We start from the raw sequence: 15,247 nt of genomic DNA, 5'->3' as shown, positions 1-15,247 counted from the left end.
GAACAAAGGAAAGCTGATCAAGGAGATATTGGCACACCAACAACTGGGCAGTAGACAATATCTGTACAGTACTTAAGAAAGAGCAAAGCACAGCCCATGAAGACTCCAGCACTCTCCACAGACTTCTCAACCATTCAGACCTGCTTTCCTCTGAGGAACGTGACTAGGGAAAGCCAGGGTGTAAAGCTACTGCTTTACAGCTGAAGCTGAAGGGAGAGGGGGTTCTGAGTACAGAGGGAGCAATGCTCCTCAGCCTGGACAGGAGGCATTCAGCAGAGCCAGAGCCCACGGCGTATATCACCATGACATGTGTGACAGCATATTTTCATTACTACAGGATTAAAACTCGGGGGTGGGGGGGGGGAACAAAAAAAAAAACCAAACACTTGAGCAGCCTAATTCTCCACAGTAGCAGTAGTGAGTTAGCATAAATTAATTTTGCAGATTACCAGGATTTTCTCCCTTAAAATAGTCCAACTCCTCTGCAGCAGCTTTATTAAATGTGTGTGTGTCTATGTATAAATACATATTAATTTTGAATTCTATCCTTCTGTTGTCCCTTTTTTATTTTATTTTCATGATGCAGGAGAGCAGAGTCTGGTACTGCCAAAACTCTTAGGTTTCTACTGAAATGTAAATTTCCCTGGTCTTGCATTTTCTGCTGATAACCAGCCCACAGATTGCAGCAAAAGCAGTGATTTGAACTTTGCATTTTATTGGTCTCTGAGATCACACCAATGAAGTCAAAGTTATCTGCCCCAGCTCATACAGCATTATCTTTTAACTTAATGGAAGTGAAAGAGAAGCCTGTGCTCATTACCCAAAGGATGCAATTATTACTTCCTCTCTGTATTGTTACTAGTCAAGGATAAATTCCAGGATATGACCTTTTCATTAAGCGTCAAGCCAAAATCCACCTGGGGCAGCCTAAGGAGGCTACCCTCATCCTTTCACTCAGTAATTCAGAGCAAAGGCCCTTGTCATGTACAGTTGAGAGGAATCCTTGCAAAAAATCAGTTTAAGGGAACATCTAATAAATGTTGATCAATAGATGAAATCTCAAAATCTTTCTGTCTCCCCCTGCATGATCCCATCACCAAAAAAAAGCATCATTAATTTAACAGATTGATCCTCTCATGAATATCATGCTTTATCTGTGCAAAGTGTGAGGTCACAAAAAAGACGATACACAGAGAATATGAGTGATATAATGCATTAGTGCAGTAAAATTTTCAATAGAAACCTGAACTCCAAGAGAAGAATGCATAATAGTGTTGAATTCCTTCTTTTTTTTTTGCTTTGTTATGGCAATAATAACGTGCCTTTTGAAGTTCATACAGGGAGATACAATGCCAAAAGGCAAATACTTACAATACAAGAGCACTTGGTACATTTATTTCCTTCAGGCCTAAATTCTTCTCCTTCATTGTAATGTCTCCCTTCAAATATACAACCTGGAAAACAACATTTGAATAAGTTTAGTTCAGGATAGCACATTGCCTTTTCTCTATAAGATGCCCCAACATAGGACAATATAAAAAGTAAATTGTACCATCCTCTCTAATACAAATCACTTCAGAAGCCCTCACAAAGGCTTTGAGAACCCCCAACTACCTTTTGGGGGCAAGAAAGCATCCTTCTACAGCAGATAAATTTGCACCAATGAGGTCCAAGCTAAGTCAGGACTTCCATTAAAAATGGCTTTGAAACACTTTTCTAAGCTGTTTGGTTTTTACTACTCATTCTTACTCCTGAGTTTATATTAGATGTTAGCAGAAATTGTAACAAATTATAATATAACAAACCCATTATATCACAACTGGAGTGATGCCTACCTACAAAACTGCTGTTAAAATCAAATTAGCCTATAAAACCATGTTAATTTACCACTGTGCTTCAAAGAGGCAACCCATTCCTAGATGACCTTAAAAGTTCCCTTTCAACCCAGAGATTCTATGACTCCCACTCCCCTTCAAAAAGAAAAGTGAGTCTCCTCCTTTAGGATTACTCTTACACTTCCCCTCCTAATGAAATCCTGCTCATCAGCGAGGCAAACCCAGCTGACAGACCCTCTGAAAAACTATGTAAATACATACATGGCTATTGCCGCAGGCTATTTGCCTGTGCATCCCCTAGTCTGCATGTCTTCTACTAAAAAAAAATATTAAGCATGCTCTTCTTGTGGCATTTAGTGCATCGCAAGCCACTGGCCCACATTTTAGTAGCTTGTCAAGTATAACGGAGAAATTAGAGGCAACCTCTCAGGTAATGATGGCTGTCATTAGAAATACAGTTGTCCATGTGGAACAGCATCTTCCCATGAAATCTCACCTGGACACACAGGACAACACATTCCCATGAGTTTGGAAGGATTTTTGCAATGAACAACACACTGTACCTCTGACTCTACTATCACTCCTTCCTGAAAAAGAAGCAGATCAGACATATTCATTGTTAGTATGGTTGCTTTAAGAAACAAACAATTCACACTTACTAGTAGTATAATTAAAGCCCAGCACATGCTGCAGAGCTCTGGATTTTAAAACCTCTTTTCTTTCTGTACCTGTTGCCTGCTATCAGGATTCAGGTTAATCCACAGTCAAAAGATCCTCTTGAGTCTCCCTGACTCCAGACACAGGATTTGCCTTAAAATGCATCAGGTAAGAAACCAAGCACCTTCTTAGGAAAAGGAATCCTGCTTTATCAGGAATCCTTAGCCTCAGTAATCTGCCATGCAGCCCTGGTGGAAACAGGCCAGATACACGACATTCTCGTCCCTCTCCCCTTGGAGGAAAAATACTCAGAAAGTAGATAAAAGCATCTTGTTCTGTAGAGAGGAGACGCTTATCTTTGATGCTTTGCCTGATAAGTATTAGTAAATTAACATTTCCTATACTTCTTGTTCAAGAATTCAAGAGCCATCCTGAAAAAATCTCTGTGCACAAAAGGTTATTTTTTTTGCCACTTGCAGCTTTGCATTTGGAGGTAAGGAAAACCTGTTTTTTAAATGTGTGAGTCTATGGTAAATAGGATCATCCAGTTTTGCATTTAGATACTGAAAAAGGCAGTAAAGAATTGCTTATTTCATGTAGCTCATAGTGATCAGAGTATCTAAATTCAAGCTGTGAGTATCTTTTCATCAAGTGCAAGGATACAGAGTACTGCTACTCCAACTTCATTCTTCTCAGTGTACTTGTGTTAAAAATGTGGATGGGTTTTGTAGAGCAGAAGAATCACAGAAAAAGAGAACAGTCTTTAAATCCTTTTCTCTTATTTATAAAAGCTCTTCATACTCATTCATGTCTCCTGTTTCCAACAGTTGCAATTCTTAGTAGCTGCCTGAGTGCTGTTATTTAAACTGCATCAAACTATCAGCAAAAATCACAAATCTATTCACAGACAGAAACTAAAATTGCCTACGTAATTACTTGGTTTGTGCCTGAAAATAGACAATCTTAAAAATGTAGCAGTTACAGATAGGCAAGCTATGAAAAATACCACTGTATTAACAGCACAGGAGCTCAGGAAAAGAAGATTTGGTTGTGGGTTTCTCTTAAAGAGCATCCCAGGTAAAACCCATGGACACATACACGCAGAAGTGTCCAATTACTAAAATAATAATTTGTATCTCAGAAAAGGCTTAGCATGCTGAAAAATTGGGACTTATTTCAAGGTCAAGACAGCAGGAAATGGCAGGGCTGCATACCTCTCCTTCAGCAATGTTTGGGTATCACAATAGTCAAGTCATGTAGGACTTATCCTTCTGAATGCTCGGTTATAGATGGCCCCATCTGAGTGAATTTAAACTACTTCAAATGCAAAGTCCATATTGTGCTTTGGGTATAAAACATTTCAGGTTATTTGGATTGGATAAAAAAAGGCTCAGAATTTCATGGGAAAAGCTCGTGACTCAATTACCATGATGCTGATGACAACCTTACCTGGCACTGATATGTCACACAGGGATTGCTGGGGAGATGCCATTTCATAGAGCTGTTGTATGTATTGCCACCAAAACTGCAATCTAGAGGAGGAGGCAGAAGCATGTCAGTTCAGCTGAACGCAATGATGAGGATCACAGAGAAGCATCCTAAATGTGCCCCATCCTCCACCCTGGGCTAACAGAAGAGGAAAGAGCTGAGAGCTGGGGCTGACAGAGGGATCGTGCCCTGGGAGAGCTGGAAGGAACTCCTCCCTGGTATCTGCTTCTCCTATGTGACTGGCCAAACTCCATTCAAGACCAACTGAAATCAGTGGCAATTTACCTAAAAATGGGTGTTGGTGGTTATTCTGCAGTCCATCCGGAAGCTGCTCAGCCACCCATGCGCTGGAGTGGGGAGGGGGAGGAGAGAGGGTAAGAGGAGAGCTGGAAATTTTCATCATCCACCCTGGCTGTGCTATCCTCATCCATTAACCAAACCCTCCTGGGAGAGCTCGTCATCCAGCACAGCTCAGCATAGATGCACTAACATCAAGAGAGCTACCCCTCCTTTATACTTTTTTGCTTTCATGACAATAGGGATCAACACCCACATCAACTAAAAGCCATCAGGCTCTTCTGTGTGGGTGATGAATATCTGAGTGGAGACATTTTGGAGTCCCACAGGGTTTAGATTTATATGTCTTTGTGTGTTATCTGACAACTTTGTTAACAGAAAATATGTTGGTTTGCCCGTGCACAGGATTGGCACATTCTTTTTTTTTTTTTTTTTTGTGCAAAATGAAGTTTCATTGAAGCTGTTTGGGAAAAAAAACAAAAATCACATTTTTTATTACATGTTCCTACTAGTTTTCCTTCCCACTCTTTCAATGTTTTCTGGTATTTTGCAAAAGGGAAAACCAAAAAGGAACACAAAGAAAAGAATAAAATAACTCACCAGAAAAGCAAAATTAGAAAAGACTTATTAAGTGAAATAAAATATTTGTTTTAAAAGATTTAGCTTATTCATGCAAAATTGTTTCAAATAAAAAATAATTTTTTTGAAAGCTAGACTGTTTCTAAAAAAAAAAAAGTAAAAGCAACACATATTCCATTTTTCTGCAGGAAAAATGCCCATTTTCCATTTACTACTCTGAGGGTTTTTTCCCAGACTATTTTATCCAAAATGAACTTGATCAAAGAGCCCATGAAACCAACAGGAGTCTGGCTAGAGACTTTGAAGCACAGACATGTACATCGAGTCACAAACGCCAGGCATCGGTCCAACAAAGCCCATGGCACCATTTTGTTTCCACACTCTACCTCTAAGTCATTCTCTGCTGTGCATGGTGCATGGTCCTATATTGCTTTGGGCTACTTTTTACACCCTTCTGAAAATAAAGACAAGTCATCAATCGTGCACCAGTAGATCACTGACCCCAGTGTATAAGAAAACTTCAGGGTCACAGCTCTGAACTGCTGAGGAACTTAATATGCCCACAAAATCATTTTGAATTCAACCCAAAAGTTAAAGGAAACCTGATATATAAAGATCGTTTACGAATGTGTTAACTGTTTCTAGTTATGTTCTTAAACAACAGAAGATTTGTACTTCAGGATATGCAGTACTCGGAAAGTTTTCCAGGCTAAGTACAGAGTAACACAGGAGAATTTTGCAGATGCTGTGCCATTTCACTTACCTAAGCTGAAACAGGGAGGTTTTTAAAAGAGTTGATCAATAGTCTAAGAGCTGGCTGTGATAATTTAATCTTTGAGAGATACTGAAAGGTACAAAGCACACATCTGAATCTCACACTTTTTTTATATAGCAAAGCCCCTGTGAAGTGATTTTGAATAATAAGGAAGTGTTCAAATTCTCAGCATATTAAATACAGTTCTCTCTTAGCTCTCACACACACAGACCAACATGTCAAAAGAGGAACATGAAGCCCTATGCTCCTCTTACACATTTTGAAGTCCAATTCTGAAAAACACTGAGCTAATCTTGTAGCACAGTCTCACTTACTGCCCACTGCAAACCCTGATGAATAGCAGAGTCTGTTCAATGCGTTTTAGCATCCTCAAGCTGCAGAAGCTCAGGCCATACGGGCATACTGGTCCCAGTCCGAGAAAGAGTTTACATGTGTGCTTGACACTCAAGATGGAATGAGCTGTGTTGTTAAATTATCCATGTGAGTGTTTTACCAGATGGGTCTGGTGTCTTCAGCACCATGTAGAATCAAGGGCCAGGTTGGAAACTCCTAACAACTGCAAAATACCTTGCATATTTGCTCACCAATTACGCTCTTTAATTTAAAATGTTTTCTCTGTAAGAAAGCTAATGACCCTGGGCTAATCTGCATGTACAGATGTGCACATTAAACTGAAATTTTCAGTTCAAGGATTAGTCTGGTCAAGAAAGCATGAAGGTGGTGTGTCCATGTGGTCACCACTGCTCTTGCTTGAAGTGCATATCCAAGCTGTGCTACAAAATCCTCTGCCCTGCAGCACCCGCCATTGTCCCTGTGGAAGGCAGCAAGGGGGGGGATAAACTCCACCTGCCCACATGCCACTTCTGCCGCTGGTATGTGGTGCAGGCAGCACTGGGGAAGGGCATGCCAGAAGCAGGCAGGGAGAGCTTGCAGGCAGCAAAAGGGAAATCGGGAAGTGGAGACCAGGATGGAAAAGCCTGCAGAAGCACTGGAGGTACTAAGACTGCTCCTGAGCTTTGGCACCGGCCAGCAGCTTGAATAAGGGAGTCAGCAGCATCATGCAAGCACCAACACGAGGAGCTGGATTTCATCAGACGCTCAGTTGAAGAAAGCAGCTCGAAGGAAGGGGAGAGTTAGCCAGTAACACAGGCAGGCTTGGTGAGAGCTGGGGGAAAGTTATGGAGGCCGGGCAAATTGAAGACAGGGCAGCAAAGGAAGTGCTTCACAATCTCCAGGTGAGATTTTAACCTGTCCCTGACCAGAGGTGTGCCCTGACACTCTGCCCTTGGTACACCCCAGAGCTACACCCACCACTCACTCTTCAAAAGGAAAAGGAAACAAAGCCCACATACCATCTAGTTTTTTTGAACCTCACTTTCAATGTACAAATCTCTCAGCTGACACCTGTAAACATATATCTAGACTTTCCTAGTCCACCTATTCACAGCATGGAAGTTTATGAGCCTCACCTAAATTAAGCTGAGTTGAAACCCATCTCCCAATCAACTCAGTTGAGCCATTCTAGATCATCCATGGTTACAGGTCCATCATACTTGGCTTGGAAACAAGTGGTCACTGAATATCTCATGTCCAAAGGCATCAAAAAAGTCCCTGATAGCAATTTCTACAACCGAGTATGGCGGAACGTACTTCAAGTTCCTAAATTCCATTTTAATTCCCTTTTGAAATATTATTACATTAACTTACTGTCTCCATCTGCCATTTGAAAGGGAGAGCAGGAGAAAAGAATAAATCAAGAAAGTTCAGAACTTAGCACAATTACTTAAATGTCATCCACTGAACACATGCTTAAAACAAAACTTTAAAAAGAAAGGGCTACAAAGGAGGTTTTCAAGAGGGGAACTGAAAAAGCCTAAGAATGTTCTAAGGAGTACAGGAAAAGTGACAGATTCAACATTAATAGGTAAGTTTGATCCCGTGACATATAGTCCATACGGAAGGAAGTTAAATAACAGTGCTCTATATCAGTTTTAATGAAGTTAATGGACTGATTCATATCAGTCAAGGAGTGTGTCCTAATTTTTTAGTCTTTCCTGCTTCTTTCTTTAAGAACAGCTGGTGTTTTATTAATGTAAAATATTAACTTTCAGTTAGTTCTAGGTTTTGTTCCTATTACCTACTTCAACACAAACAGTTCAGATAAGTCCTGGATAAACATGCAGGCTAAAAGTTGCTTATCTGAATCAATCCAAACCACTGAATACTTTGAAGTTGGTCAATTGTATATGCAGTGGAAACTGCTAATTACCTCCTAGTCATCTCATAAAGGCAAAATGATCCTCTAAACTTGAGTCATTCCTGCACAATAAATGATGATAAAATAGTTAAACCACTTCTAATTTACTAATATAGCTACTTTGTTTCGGTGTTGAGTGTGCACCTTAGTTTCAAAAATTATAAACAAACCTTTGGCTGATTTAATTTAAAAGAGGAATTTATTTCCAAAACAAGCATCCTCACATGGACTTGGACTGAAATAACAAAAGATGCAAATTATAGCAGATTTTGTTATTGGCATGTGGACAAGTTGACAATCAGGAAGCCATTTGTCTTTCCAAATCCAGTAACATTTTTAAATGACCCTTTTTTTCTTCCCCAGACACCCCAGAATAGAGCAGTATCATGAAGATAGGGAAATTGACTGTAAGATACAGTTTAGTAGTGCTAAAGCTCAACCAGTGTCCTCAGGAGTTCATTAAAAACAAGCCTTTATTACTCAATTTGACATTGCCTAATAAGATTCCAGAAGAGATTTTGCTTATTTTAGGCTAATGAGAATTTTATAGACAAGTAATTTCCGTATTCTCCCAAGAGAAAGTGATAGATTGGTGCACAATAGACTGGCTCCCCATCCTTCATTTCTTTAGCATCTTTCTTCTCCTATTAAGTCTTTTCCTTGCTTTCTGTCCATTTTCTATTTAAAAAAGTAATGTCTCTATTGGCATGGAAAATAAACATTAGGAAAAAGAAAACAGTCAGAAGACATGTTTTATTTAGTGTTTGATGAATTAATCCTCAGGGAGGTATCCAGGCATGCTAACACTAAATACCAGTTCTAGCCAAAAAAAAAAAACCCAAAAAACCCCAAACCAAAACAAAAAAAAAAACCAATAACTTGCACATTCTGCAGTATTTCCCTGGCATGAAATCTGTTGGCCAAAACAAGTATTGTGAATCACACATACACCTATTATAAAATACATTTTCACATGTCTTAATGATGGCAAAGCCATTGACAGCTACTACAAAATTAAACTTCCTATTGGGTAACCCCGGTCTGCAATTGTCAACACAGAAGCATGAAAATATATACAAAATCTCCCATGCTTATTAAGTCTAACTCTAAACAGTGAAAATCCAACTCTTTCCTCTGTAACCAAGTACAATCAAACCTACTCGCAGCTGGGCCATCACAATTACAATACCCAAGGGACGTGAGGCGCGGGGGCCGCATAAAGGGCATACGAGACAGCAGAGTAAAGTGGTCACGGGGGTGAGCTGTGCCGGGACCGCACAGTTCACGGGCATCTGATGCAAAGCAGCTCATATCCACTGAGCAAACAGCAGCAGAAACAAAGACCTCAACTCCTCCCAGTGCTGTATTTACCCCCTGCACTCCACTGGAACTGAATTTCACCTTCACAAACGTCTCATCTTTCACAAATACATGTATGGGGGAAAAAAGTCACTCTGCAGGGTCCATAAGAACCTCGCAATCCAAAATACCATATAGTTAGAGCTGCCATTGAATCTTGAACTGATACTTGATGTGCTTGCCAAGCCTGGCAGCCTCAGAACTGTGACCTCTCGTGGCTGTGAGGGGTGTCATGAGTGATGCTGCTTGGTGACACAATTACTTACCATTTATACCCAATTTCCTCACACCAGCAAAATCATTCACGATCAGTACAACTTACAGCTTCAAAGTTAAACAGTAAAATAAATTCTCATTCCAGTATTAAGTGTCCTGAGATATTTATCATGTTGTCCCAGAGAAATGTTACATGTGAATGTTGTGTGAAGCCCCCATCCCGGTCTTGAGCTTCCTGTTACTTTGCTGCACTGGACACAATGTCCACACGCAAGGGCCAAGTGCATCCACGTATCTCCACGGAGGTCTTGTGCTATTTTCTAATACAAGCGTCCTGAGCAACTTCTCTGTGATTGCAAAAGTCTGGGTAACTGATGTTTGACTGCAAAAGTATTTACGATAACATGACAAGACAGTTAATTAAAAGCTTCTTACATAAATGGAAAATTATATTAACCAATGTGATAGGAAAATCTGAAATTTGAGGCACTACTGAACACAATAGTATACACCAGATATTCAAGGGATATGAAAGGTATGTGCTAAGATGTCTGTAAGAAGAGTTGACTTGAAGGAAGGATGAAGAGAGAGACCTTTTCTTAGGCATAACCAGAAGTAACCAAAGCTGACACTATGATGATACTGTCCTCAGCGGCTATGTGTCACTGCTTCAAAATCCCTGCCTTTACTTGAAATAAAAAGCTAGAAACTGAATGAACGTTGAGATGAACCTGTACCTCCAGACTCAAGAAACAGACCTCCTGGTTCAGAGCTGGAGCACAGTGCCAAGAAACTGAGAGGCAGTGAGAAAGGCCAAGAGAAAAGTTAAGACTTCGTTATGTCCCCAAACCATCTCTTTCCATAACCAGTCTCTGACAGATGCCAGGACTAGATTACTCAGATGAAGGTGAAAAAGATTTCAGTAGGGAAATATATAATTATGTTCCCAGCCCATCCCCCTCCATCCACATACTGGGTTGCATCCTCATCTCTGAGAGCTTGCCTTAGAGCGTGCAAGGATGGGCTGCAAGTTATAGTGCCCTGCACAGAGTCGCCCGCGGTCGCTCTTCCAGCAGGGCACCAAACTGGTGTCGGGTATCTCATACTAGGGGCATCCACAGGCAAACTAAGTGCCAAATGTATGTATGGCTCCTGCAGCGCTTTAGTAGAGTAGCCAGAACACTGATAAACTCATAACCTCCCTCTAACTTCCTTTGCAAGCCAGTCCTAACAGTTGAAATTGGCTGCAATCCTCAACCATAATATTTGATATCCTTTCCAAGAAATGCACAATTAACTACGACAGCTTTGGATATTCAGTATTCAGGGGAACTAGCACTGCTGTTGCCTGGGCTGTGATTCCATTCTCTGGTAGACTCCAGATCAATGGAGCATGGCATGTGAACCTCTAAGATCATTAATTAATTTTAAGAAAACCACACAGCAAAAAAACCCCACAGTAACTCAAAAGTTAACAAAGGCAGAAGAAGCAAAATTGCACATGGGAAGCTGTACTGGGTTTGCGTGGCAAGGTTTTGGTAGCAGGGGGCTGCAGGGGTGGCTTCTGTGAGAAGCTGCTAGAAGCTTCCCCTGTGTCCAACAGAGCTCCAAGATGGACCCACAGCTGGCCAGGCTGAGCCCGTCAGCAACAGTGGTAGCGCCTCTGGGATAACATATTTAAGAAGGGGGGAAAAAAACCAGCACAGCAATTACAGCTGGAGAGAGGAGTGAGAAGGCAAGAGGAACACCTCTGCAGACACCCAGGTCAGAGCAGAAGGAGGGGCAGGAGGGGCTCCAGGCACCAGACAGAGATTCCCCTGCAGCCCGTGATGAAGACTATGGTGAGGCAGGATGTGCCCTGCAGCTGTGGAGCTCTACAATGGAGCAGATCTCCATCTGCAGCCCGGGGAGGACCCCACGCCAGAGCAGGATGATGCCTGAAGGAGGCCGTGACTCCGTGGGAAGCTTGTGCTGGAGCAGGCTCCTGGCAGGACCTGTGGCCCCATGGAGAGAGGAGCCCAGGCTGGAGCATGCTTGCTGGCAGGATTTGTGAACCCATGGGGGATCCAGGCTGGAGCAGTCTGTTCCTGAAGGATGGCACCTGTGGGGGGACCCAGGCTGGAGCAGTTCATGAAGAACTGCAGCCTGTGGGAAGGACTCATGCTGGAGAAGTTCATGGAGGGACTGTCTCCCGTGGGAGGGACCCCACAGTGGAGCAGGGGAAGAGTGTGAAGAATCCTCCCCCTGAGGGGGAAGGAGCAGCAGAGACAACGTGTGATAAACTGACCACAACCCCCATTCCCTGTCCCACTGCGCTGCTATGGAGGAGGAGGCACAGAAATCGGGAGTGAAGCTGAGCCTGGGAAGAAGGGAGGGGTGGGGGTAAGGTGTTTTAAGGTTTGGTTTTATTTCTCATTATCCTACTCTGATTTGATAGGTAATAAATTAAATTAATTTTCCTCAAGTTGAGCCTGTTTTGCCCATGATGGTAACTGGCAAGTGATCTGTCCTGTCTGGACCCACAAGTTTTTGTTTTATTTTCTCTCCCCTGTCCAGCTGAGGAGGGGAGTAACAGAGCAGCTTTGGTGGGCACCTGGCATCCAGCCAAGGTCAACCCACCACAGAAGTGAAAGAAATTTCAGAACAAATCTTATCTGTTGTAACAGATACCCACCAATTTTGTCTTTACACATCCATAGAAGATTCAGATTCTCAGGCTAAGAGAGTAAAATATGGTGCACAATTTTAGAAATGCAAACTTTATGCAGCTCTGAGCTGGTAATAACACTTCTTCAGAGAGCAAATAACTTATTATTCGAGGTGTAGAGACCTCTATATCCAAGTGACAGGTCTCCATCCAACTAAATAAGAAAATGTTGCCAAATCTATTTCTATAATCTCAGTGATCTCATATGTTTTCATTAAACATATTAAATAAAATGAGCGATTAAAAGTAGCTTATTTATCCTATGCTAAAGTAATAAGGGGGCTTAATTTTTTAATATCATCAAAATTAATAATATGCTAGAGGTATGTAGTAAGTTTTATAAACTACAGTATGTATCTGTCAGAAGAATAATCTCACTGAAAGTTTTCACTATCATACTTAGTTGTTGTAGGAAGCCATAACCATGGGCGCACATTTCTCCATTCCAGACTTTGCACAAAGACACAGCGAAAGAGAGTCTTGCCCCACTGACTTTACTATACAAGGTCATATGAGCCTAAAGTCAAGAATAGTGTTAAAACACATTGATAGTCTGGAGGATTAAAATCTTAAGTAAAGCAAAATCTTGTAATGTGTTAGGGATAACATGTTGCTTCCACCGCAGCAAATTTTCTGATTGCAAAAGCTATACTTGCTGCTGTTTCTTAATTTTTTGTTTATTAAGAAAAAATTTTTCAAGTGCTAGAAATTATCTAAGTAGCATACAAATACCCAAACGGAAGCAAGGGAGTTGTGCTCAGCACAGAACCTTGTGCAGGACAAATTCTTTACCAACAATTCAGTTTCTCCTGTGTGCAAAGCTCTAAACACAGGAGTTCAGCTGGATGCACTGTTGCAGGCATATAGTATTTCTTCATTTCAGACTACTACTTTGCTGTTAGAGATACGGGGCCTACATACCCCCGTCCTCATGCACCTCTCAGAGTGAAATACCCTGGCAGCAATGTCACAAATGACTCCTGAGTGGCGGTTTCCTTCCTACACAAGCCAATTCTGGAAACATACCCTTTGGTCTTGATGTTATCCTCCTGACGTTGTATTCAAATGACAGAAGCCATTCATTCATTCATTCCTTCACAAGGTAGGAAGACGTGAAGCTATCAAAGAGAGCTGGCAAGAGCCCGTAAGGCCTGATTAAGATTTTCTAGGCTTTGGGAATGAAGCCAAGAAAAAAGCCATCAGGTTCTGATGGCTTTTCTTCATAGCATTTTGGTCGGGTTTAGATGAAATGCAACCAGTTTTTAAAAAAAAAAAAAAAAAAAAAAATCCCTGTTTCCCTTTTCCTGCTTGCATTCCCTACGGGCACTCTGGCAGCTTGACAAAATAGTAACTGAGAACAAGCGCTGCAGGGCCAAGTCCCGGCTGCAGCTGAGCTCTGCATGGGGAGTGCTGGGAAGCTGCTGGGACACCAAAGGGAGTAGCTGAAGTGCTACACAGCCAGTGTTTGCACCCTTGATTCCCCGCATATTCTGCACAGGACACTCGTTCTGGGTTTTGCACAGAACAGAGCAGGAGCTTCGGCAGCATTCAGAGCAGCAGGAGAGCAAGCAGCCTCCGCGGGGGTAGAGGTGGCTCCATCATCCTCCTGATGACACCTGAACAACGTGGTGACAATGTGTGGTGTCAGGACTGCTGTAGTTATACAGGTGCATAGTTAGCTTTACCTTTCAGAAAGAGCAGAAAAACTTATTCAGAAATTTCACACGTTTACTTTGAAAATTAAGCCCTCAAGAGCCTTTTTTTTTTTTTTTTTTTTATTCTGACATTTAAAGCTATTCTTGCATCTTAAGCACACAGCGGCTACCATCTTGGATCAGACCAAATGTCTTTCTAGCCAAAATTCATTTTTCCCTTTAGACAGCTACTGAAGGTTGAGCTGATCCTGCTACAGAACCATCTTTTATAAAACCAAGAAACAGGTGTTAATATATAATTGTCAACTCAGAGCCCAGAATTATATTTGTACAGGTAGGACTGTTTTGCCCTGTGTGCACCCATTTATTCTCATCCACATTAACTTCCTTTGCCATTTTGTCATCAGTTGTTCAGTGTCCCAAGAACCTCCAGCAGCTCCTCACAGGCAGCCCTCCTCCTTTACTGCACTATAGAGGTCAGGACATCGGCAGCAAATTTTGTGTCCCTCTTCATCCCTTTTCTAGATCATTTTTGAGGACTTTGACAAGTTGAGATCTTTGCAAGGATCTGCTGGCAACCTTTTTCCATTACAAAAATAACCATTCATTATCACCACCTGTTATTCACTGATGAGAAAAGTTTCTCTACAAACTGCTTAGTTTCCTTAGTAGGTTTTGGTGAGGGATCTTGTTGGATGCCTATTAGAAATCCAGGAAGACAACATCTCTGTCTATATATTTCTGATAAATTCAAATGACTAGCATTTTTATAAGACATAACTCTTCCCCTCTTATATTGCAAGTATCCACGTGCCTCCTAATTCTATTTTTGAATAGTTTCTATTAATTTTCCTGTTAAAGATGTCAGGCACACCAATCTGCAGATGCCAGGCTCAAGTCTACTAATAATGTTCTACAGGAACTCACCCCAATTCAGGATAAATAGAATATCTTACAATGAGTCTGAATTAAAATTTCCATCTAAAGATAATAGCCCATACACACTAATATCTGTACTCTCAGCTTTGAAACATTAATATTCTTTATTGTAGAATCATTTTGTATGCATACGTGCACATATGTATGTATATAAAATTTTCATGCAATTGACCAACCACGCATTCCTTTATTGAAACGGAGAATCAATCTCCAGCCTAATCAAACCAATGTTTAGGTATCTTTTGCTACAAAGCTGACACTAAACACAATTTGACAAAATAAATAAATTACATTTATTTTATGTAAAAATTGCAACTACAAATTCTTACTATTTCAGTAATGCTTTAATTTCCACACACACAAACTTCATTTCCTTTTCTTTTAAGTGTCAGGCTTTTAGACAAATCCTCAAACTGGGGCTTGCCAAGCCAATTCCAAAGTTGCACCACAGAAGCAAATCATGATCACAGCAGCTAACACAGC

At 41.2% G+C, this 15,247-nt stretch overlaps 1 protein-coding gene across 1 annotated transcript in view; it reads right to left on the bottom strand.

Annotated features, from left to right (window-relative positions):
* The window catches only part of BMPER (BMP binding endothelial regulator), a gene marked incomplete at both ends in the record, with an annotated part of 150,029 nt that overhangs the window by 109,411 nt on the left and 25,371 nt on the right, over positions 1-15,247 (bottom strand). Inside the window, 3 exons of the mRNA XM_082015525.1 lie at positions 1,372-1,454; positions 2,332-2,422; positions 3,942-4,024. Of these exons, the coding sequence (XP_081871651.1) occupies positions 1,372-1,454; positions 2,332-2,422; positions 3,942-4,024 (257 nt within the window). The remainder of the gene's footprint in view (positions 1-1,371; positions 1,455-2,331; positions 2,423-3,941; positions 4,025-15,247) is intronic.

Source organism: Phaethon aethereus, assembly GCF_964289735.1.
Source record: "Phaethon aethereus genome assembly, chromosome: 2".
Classification (NCBI taxonomy): domain Eukaryota; kingdom Metazoa; phylum Chordata; class Aves; order Phaethontiformes; family Phaethontidae; genus Phaethon; species Phaethon aethereus.
This window is presented reverse-complemented; position numbering and strand designations above follow the sequence as displayed.